The sequence below is a fragment of the Carassius gibelio genome, chromosome B25 (genome assembly GCF_023724105.1).
Source record: "Carassius gibelio isolate Cgi1373 ecotype wild population from Czech Republic chromosome B25, carGib1.2-hapl.c, whole genome shotgun sequence".
Taxonomy (NCBI): domain Eukaryota; kingdom Metazoa; phylum Chordata; class Actinopteri; order Cypriniformes; family Cyprinidae; genus Carassius; species Carassius gibelio.
The window spans coordinates 4,471,385-4,479,821 of NC_068420.1; the positions used below are offsets into that span (position 1 = coordinate 4,471,385).

Below are 8,437 nucleotides of genomic sequence, written 5' to 3' on the forward strand. Positions count from 1 at the left end.
ATAATTATGCGGGGGAGGGAGGGGGTCGTCAGAATTCTGAGTTCATACATTGCAATTCTGTGTTTATATCACAAAATTTAGAATTTTGGAAAAATTCAAACTCCAAATTCTGAGATAAGTTTTTTTTTGTTTTGTTTTTTAAGTGGCAGAAACAGGCTTCCACAGTAAGGTGATCTTTGGTACAAACAATCTTTATTAAACAGGCTTTAAATGCCTTAATAAAACCTGTCAAATGTTTATGACCTTAAGTTTAGGTAAAAATCATTAAGTTTGTTTTGAGCGTCCCTAAACTGGCAGAGGTTTGGTGTGTTGACAGGAGAAGAGATGCTGTCATCATCATCAGCCGTGTGTAAACAGTCGTCACAGTAGCTGAAGACTCTTCTGAAAGCACTTCTTGTCAGGACTATTGCGAGGTCTGATCGGGGCAGTGCTGTTCCTGGAAATGTTCTGGCAACTGCAGCTTCTCACTTCTAGGAACAAATGAAACTTTTAGTGAATCTATTTTGTACTTCCACATTTTGTGATTTTAGTGTCTCAGAAATGAAACCAAACCATCTTAAATGCATATCTTAGTTTACGAATCATTTGTTTCATCACATAAGAATTGTTAAGATATATATATATATATTACATTTTATTGATAACTTTTGGATATACTAAGTTCTGAACAGAGATTTATACTCAGAATTTCAAAACCAATATTGGGGAACCATTAATTCTGTTGTTAAGCCATGGCCACTCTTTAAAACTCTCCAAGTCTAGTCTTAAACTATTTTAGTCAATTAACTAGAATTAAGTTCTGTCTTTTCTTATGTAATCATTTATTTAATCACTCATTGGTCATTGTTTTTTGCATAGGTTTTAAAGCAGAGAATTATATGTTCTCGTGATTTATTGCACAATATTTAGAAGTCATACATTTCCTGATAAAATTGTTCTACGCTTTTAGTTTTGGTCTCACGGCGAACATTTGCTTAAGATTCCATTGTTCTTGTTTCAGAACTTGACATTTAACGTCACGTTATCGTGAGTGAATCATTTAGTGAACCGATCCGAAAATGATCCACTCGAACGAAACGACTCGTTCAAGTCAGAACTCGGAGGCTCGTCGAGGGCGTATTTGTTATTTTCATTCTGGTTAATTCTCGTGTGATTTATTGCACAGTATTTAGAATAATCATACATTTCATGATAAAGTTGTTATACAAGCTTTTAGTTTCGGTTTCACATGGAATTTTTCGCATTTGCACAAGTTTCCATTGTTCTTTTTCTACTGTTTCAGAACTTGACATTCAACGTCACGAAGCCTTCGACTGTGAAACGAGAATGAATCGTTCATCTGAAGTGAATCTTATAAATGAATCAGTCGAACCGATGTGAATCACTCGCTTGTGTACGAAACACTTATAAGTGTAAATCAAGTTTATTGAGCCAGAAGGAAAAAAAAATAACATTGTCAACATGGAGCATATACATATAAAGTAAACAAAATAGAAAACAAGTTTTTAAAGCAATTTATTCAAAAAACGTAGCAACAATAGCAACGTTAAACAAATAAACACGTTTTGTTGTCATTAATTTTCAGCTACATAATATTATATAAACCATATTGTGTTAAAGTAATTTTTATTTGGTGCTGAAAAAATATAAGACTTAATCTTATTCAATCTTACTAATGTTTGTTGATGTGCTCAGAGATATATATATATATATATATATATATATATATATATATATATATATATATATATATATATATACTTGACTAATTAAACCATAAATAAAGCCAAGACATTACTTTTATAACACTGAATAGGCCTCCATACGAATCATTTCCGCGCCACCAATTATCTTGAGCGAAACGAACCAACAGGTCATTTGCTGAACCGAGTCGCAGATGAATCGACTCGTTCGGGTCAGAACTCGGAGGCTCGTCGAGGGTGTTTTTGTTGTTTTTCTTCCTCTGGTCTGTGAGTGGGGGGATGTGCGCTGAGAGAAGGCGGATCTCCGAAGCACCAATCCGCTGCGCTCCTCTCGCCGTTTAAAGAGCTCTTTGTGTCAATCACGCGTTTTTTCATCGCCATATTGGGTGCCGTGAAGCCTCGCCTTGTTATTCTCTTCCCCTTTTTTACTACGACGCGCAGTTGACAGGAGCGGACCTTCGAGAACGCAGCTTGTGTTTTGATGATCGTCGCGCGTCTGTGTTTTCGCGCATGCGGCGAGTTTGACTTCACGCCCGTGGGTTTGGATCGCGTTAACGCAGGAGGGGACGCTCTGTAACAGCTGCTGGGTTTGTGTTTTCGACTCGAACGCCTTAAAATGTCCAACGTGCGCTTGTCTAACGGGAGCCCGACGCTGGAGCGGATGGAGGCGCGACTGTCAGAGCAGCCCAAGCCGTCGGCGTGTCGGAACCTGTTCGGTCCGGTGGATCACGAAGAGCTGAAGAAGGACTTCCAGCGGCAGCTGAAGGCGATGGAGGACGCGTCGTGTGACGCGTGGAACTTCGACTTCTCCGCGCACACGCCGCGCACCGGCGGCAGATACCGGTGGGAAGCGCTGGACGTCCGCTCGGTGCCCGGTTTCTACAGCAGGTCCGAGCGGGCCAAGGGCTCCGATCTTCACATGTGCTCCTCTGGGAATAATAGCGACAATAACGTGGATGTTAACGGCAATCTCGACTGTCGGGTAACCGAGCAGAGCCCGGAGACGCCCGAAAAAGACCGAGAACCGAGGAAAAGAAGCTCCTGTCTCGGTATGTGCGGAATTATCTCATTAATCTATCACGCATTTCAGTTTACTGATAGCTTTATATATATTTATATAAATCACTTCTAAAGTCGTCCAAATGAAGTTATTACCGATGCATATTACTAATATTTTTTTTTTTTAATTTTGATATATTTACGGTAAGAAACTTACACAATATCTAACGTTAAATGGAAAATGATCTTTACTTAATATCCTAATTATTTTTGGCATTAAAAAGAAAATTTGATAATTATGACACATACCAAGTATTTTTGGCTATTGCTATAAATATACCCCAGAGGCTTTTGTGCTCCAGGGACACATATATGCTTAGATATTACTAAATGTAAAATATACAGGCTATCTAAATATTCTGCATGCAATTGCAATTTTTTTTAAAACCTTGTTAAGCCCAGAGTTTGATGGATTTAATAAATGTTGATGCATTTTTATAAACTCTTATGCATTTTGATGTGCAAAATGTGTACATTACTAATAAAAGAAGCATCACTACATGCTCTAAACTATAATAAACCATTCAGATTGGTAGATAGGTGAGATTTTCAAGTGATGTTTAACCCATGTGGGATGATAAATGTGTGTTTTGTTTGTGTCAGACTCATCGTGTCAAAGCAAACGCTCACACATCTGCGTGGCTGAAGTGACCCGGACGCCCAGAAAGTCCAAAAATCCCAGAAAACACCCCAGCCCGACTCCCACATAAACCCTAAGAGGTGAGCACAACTCCGTTTGTTTTACTCTTTAACATTTGCTTTCATTTACGCAGAAGAAATACTGTTTACAGTTTGCACATGAAATGCAGAACAGCATGTTAAGTTCAGTTTAATCATATTGCATTAGTATGTATATATATATATATATATATATATATATATATATATATATATATATATATATATATATATACTATAGTACACTGTAAAAAAAAAAAAAACATTTTAAAAGCGTATTATAGGTTTTTCGAAATCAAAGTTCGCTTAATATAATGCACTACTTCTGCTTATTTGTAAAAGCTACTTTTGTAACACATTTTGTATCAGTGTGTAATTGAAGAGCAGTCTTAGAGTCCCTGAAAGGGTTAATATGGTGGGTTTACTACGAGAGCTCGTGTTTCCTTCAGAGTGAAAAACATCTTACACGTCAGCAGCGTGTTCACTCATTTTCTGCTGTATTTACAGAAGCGACCCTAGTTCATCATGCATGCTCATTTCCACACACAAAGCGTGCCGTTTTGCTCAGTGCATTGAAATGCAACTCCTCAGAATTGCATTGAAGATGTTGTATTTAAATGTACTTTTTTTGTGTCCAAGTCGATTGATTACAGACTGAATCCACAAATCTGATGTAACTGCATGTTAGTGTTACCTCAGTTAGTCATGTGAGGAAACGTCCTGCCAAATCAATATGTCACCGGGCTGCTAGTCAATGAGCAAATAACAGCCTGCACGGCACATTTGTAAAAACACAACATTAGTAATGAAGACTGTTTTGCTTTGGTGGGACTCAAAATGTTTCATGATCTCATTTTCCAGCGTGTTTTTTATTTTTTGTGTTTTTAGTTCATTCAGTTTTTTGGTTCTGCTGCTGCTCTGTTTCGTGGTGTGCTGTGACTCACGCACAGGGACTCATCTCTGCGTCAGAGTCAACATGATTGTTCACGTTTACAATATGGCGCATAAAAGTATTTATAGGGTGGAAAATAAACAAGGTGAATAATCGCACGAAAATGTGCAAGCTTGTTGGGATAAAAAAAAATTAATGCGCGAATTGCAACTTTATCACAATTTCACAATTCTGAGACGATATCTGTCCATTCAGATTTTCCTGCAATTGTGAGAAAAAAAATTACAAATTCAAAGTCCGAATTGTGAGATTAAAATAAATGTATTTTTTTATTGATAGTGTTGGAAACAAAAGCGAGATGTAAACAGAAAAAAGTCAGAATTGTCGTTAGCAAGTTACTGTTACAATTGTTTACATTTTATTTATTATGTGTCGGAAACAACAACAACAATAAAACTCATTTGCGAGAAAAAGTCAAAATCGCAAAATATAAACTAAATTTATAATATAAAAACTTGAAACTGCGAAAACAAAAGTCTGAATTGTGTGATTTAAAAAATTTGCAATACCTTTTCTCGCAGTTACCCCAAAAAATGTGTATTTAATTATCGAATTATGTGCAAGTTACTAGCAAGTTATAATATAGCAAGTTACTCTTACAATTGTTTTAATTGTATTTATTATGTGTCGGAAACAACAACAAAAACAAAACTCATTTGCGAGAAAGTCTAAATTGCAAGATATAAACTCTGAGAAATCTGAATTTTTAATATAAAAACTTGAAACTGCGAAAACAAAAGTCCGAATTGTGCGATTAAAAAATTTGCAATACCTTTTTACGCAGTTACCTAAAAAAAATTTATTTAGTGTGTCAAAAAAGAAAAAATGCCAGATATAACCTCTTAATTTGTGTCATTTTAAAAAGTCGCAATAACCTTTTTTTATTATTATTATTGTGTGTTGGGGAGAAAAACATAAATCACAATTGAGACTAAATTAATTCATAGGAAAAAAGTAAAACTCACAATTTCGAAACCTCTTTATTTTTCATGTGATTCTAAGAAGAACATTGGAACACTTTTCCTCCGAATTGCATGAAAAAATGTCTGAATTGTGAGATTTAAATTCGCAATTACCTTTTTTTTCCATGGCACACACACAAAAATAGTTAAATGGGAGTTTATTGCTGTCACGATAGCAATGCAATAATGCTGTGAAATGTGTGATAAAGATGTTATTTTATTAAAAGCATGTTTCTGTTGCAGTAAGCTCTAATTCTCTCATATCTCCTGACAGGGCTGACGTTGTGGGTTTGATGACCTCAGTGCTTGCTGAACGAAAGATTTTTTGGGGGAAAAACGGACGAGCGAATGGAGGAACGAGTGGAAAATAAAACATATCAACTCTAAGAGAGTGTTCAAGCACTGAAACAAACACTAAAGTTCTGGCACTCAAAGCAACTGCCTCGTAAAGCAGTGTATGTAGCAGTGTGCAATTAGGTTGAACTTCCTTTTTTGCTCATTTTTGTTTTTCTTACTACCTGTGTATATAAATATATATTTGTTCCTTTTCGTATGTAGCACATAATTAGTATTATGTTGGATTTTTTTTGTTTTTTTCCTTTGGGAGGTGTTTGATTTGGTTTGACTTGAAGAGCCACCTTTGCCGTGTTTAGATTATTTTCCGAAATGCTGTTCATGTTTATTTCACGTTTTAATATTGGCTGGGTAAAACGATATATATGTATATTTTTTTTTTTCTTCAGTTGAGGTACACACAATAACAGTTCTATGAATGGATCAGGTTGGATCTGAACATCTCGGCCTCTTTTGTTTTTGAAGGTGATGTAAAAGTTGAAACTCTTGTAGCATGGACCAGTATTACCAGTATCAGGCACTTCCCTGGAGGAGACACGTCTCGCACCCTCTTAAATTATTCTCTTGATCATCTGTAATTTGCGCGAAATTTTCTACTGATAATATTTTTGGTTTCAGTTTTGTTCGACTCGGTCACCCTTGATTTAGCCTTATTTTGTTGCGCAAGCGGGCGTTTTGCTCCACCAAGCGTATGCATCTTAAACACTCTACGAATAGATTCTGTGGTGAAACCTGATGCATAGCTGTATTTATAAAGTAAATATTAATATTTGAACAATTTTCACTGCCTGTGTATTTGTGTACATAACTTTGTAAAAACACTGAGAAATTAAAACTAACTTATTTATGTCAAGGCTTTTTTTTTATTTTTTATTTTTTTGGGGGGGTGGGGTGGGGAATACATTTTTGTTTTGTTTTTGTTTTTTGGTAGTTTTTTTTCTGATTTGTTTAAAAATATATTATTTTAACATTTTGTAAGAGGTTGCAAACTGAGCCTGATTAAACTATTTGAAAAGTGATTTTTTTTTTGTCATGTGTGGTTATACAACGTGCTGAGATCAATTAAAAGATTATTAAATTATTTCAACCCACATCTGTCTTATTTGAACATTTATATATTGACATTTCAGACCTTCAAATATGCAACCTATGCAAGACATTAAAACATTCTTAATTAATGCATCAAATGCACATTTACTAATTTTTAACCATTATTCAGCAATTTTTTTAAAGTGAATTAAAGGCTAAATTGCATCCATATTCTTAGGAAAAAGTCAATTTTAAATGCTTTTAAAAATATATATATTACATTTGTAATATATATAAATCTATAAAAATCTATTGCTAAAATATTAAAAATGAAAAGTCCAAACTGATATTTGCATCCAAAATTTTAAGAAAAAAAAGCTAGGGTAAAATATGTATTTTAAATGCTATATATATATATATATATATATATATATATATATATATATATATATATAAATAATGGCCTAAAACAAACTTTTTTTATCATTATTATTTGTATATTTTGATATACATTTTAAAATATATTTGAAAAATAAAACTTTAAAAGAAAGTTTAAATCAGTTTATGATAAAAAAAAAAAAAAGGCCAAACCAATATTTTTATCCAAATTCTAAGAAAGAAAGAAAAAATATAAAGGGGCAAAAAATACAAATACATTTTTAAAAAATCTACAAAACATTGCTGGCGCACACACATATATTTTAAAATCTATTTTAGATTTTTTTTTTATTATAATTTTCTTTTCTTTTTTTTTTTGGCCTGTATGTATTTTTTGTTTTAATATATTAAAATACATCTGGAAAAAAATAATGTTAAAAAGATTAATATAAAATTTTTGAGTGATTTAAAGGCCAAAATGACATTTGCATACTCAACTGCACAGAAAAAAAAAAAACTTTTAAAGCAAACCAGGATTAAATTCGCATAAATTATTCCAATGCAAATGTTTCATTTAAACCACACAATAAATTGAAAAATGCAAAAATGCAACCTGTGCAAGACATCCCAATCCCTATAATAGATTCCAGTGACTAAAACAATCTTTGGCTTTTGCAAGAAAGCAACGTGAACACTGACTTCACATCCTTGGACTGCATGACCTTTCTTGACCAGCTTTGGCAAGCAGCCGTCTGAGTGAAGCATGCATACCAGCGGTTGTTCACAGCGGTGACTCAAACACAGACTGACAGTGGGTGTGGTGATCCGGCACAGGTGCTGGTTCTTCATCCCACTTGTGTTCTGTACTGCATTAACCTACAAACGTTTAACATTTTGACTTCATCTAACCAAAAATGCTTTACACTTGCTGTCAGAAATGCAATTCATTTGATTTAAAGGAAAATTTCAAATTTGCTGAAAATATACTCCTCTTCAGGCCACCCAAGGTGAGTTTGTTTCTTAATCAGATTTGGAGAAATACAGCATTCCATCACTTGCTCACCAATGGAAGTGAATGGGTGCCGTCAGAATGAGAGCTATATCATGATAATCCACACCATTTTTGATGGATTTGTTTCTTACAAACACATCTTTTCACTTCACAAGACATTAACTGATGGACTGGAGTGGTGTGGATTATTGTGATGATTTAATCAGACGTTTGGACTCTCATTCTGACGGCACCCATTCACATACATTGGTGAGCAAGTGATGTAATGCTGCATCTCTCAAAATCTGGATAATTTCACATCAAATCTGAA

General features: G+C 34.4%; 1 protein-coding gene across 1 annotated transcript; it reads left to right on the plus strand.

Moving 5' to 3' along the window:
* Positions 1 to 1,995: 1,995 nt before the first annotated feature.
* cdkn1bb (cyclin-dependent kinase inhibitor 1Bb) lies at positions 1,996 to 6,789 on the plus strand. The gene is made up of 3 exons (XM_052598130.1): positions 1,996 to 2,752; positions 3,366 to 3,482; positions 5,629 to 6,789. Exons 1-2 carry the CDS (start codon positions 2,320 to 2,322, stop codon positions 3,470 to 3,472), a joined length of 540 nt encoding a protein of 179 aa, XP_052454090.1. The 5' UTR covers positions 1,996 to 2,319; the 3' UTR covers positions 3,473 to 3,482; positions 5,629 to 6,789.
* The last annotated feature ends 1,648 nt before the right edge of the window (positions 6,790 to 8,437 follow it).

Bases quoted from the DNA above. Each gene is read 5' to 3' on its own strand.
- cdkn1bb (XM_052598130.1), top strand. From the start codon at position 2,320: ATGTCCAACGTGCGCTTGTCTAACGGGAGCCCGACGCTGGAGCGGATG. The intron at 2,753-3,365 runs GTATGTGCGGAA...TGTTTGTGTCAG, and splicing joins GAAAAGAAGCTCCTGTCTCG to ACTCATCGTGTCAAAGCAAA.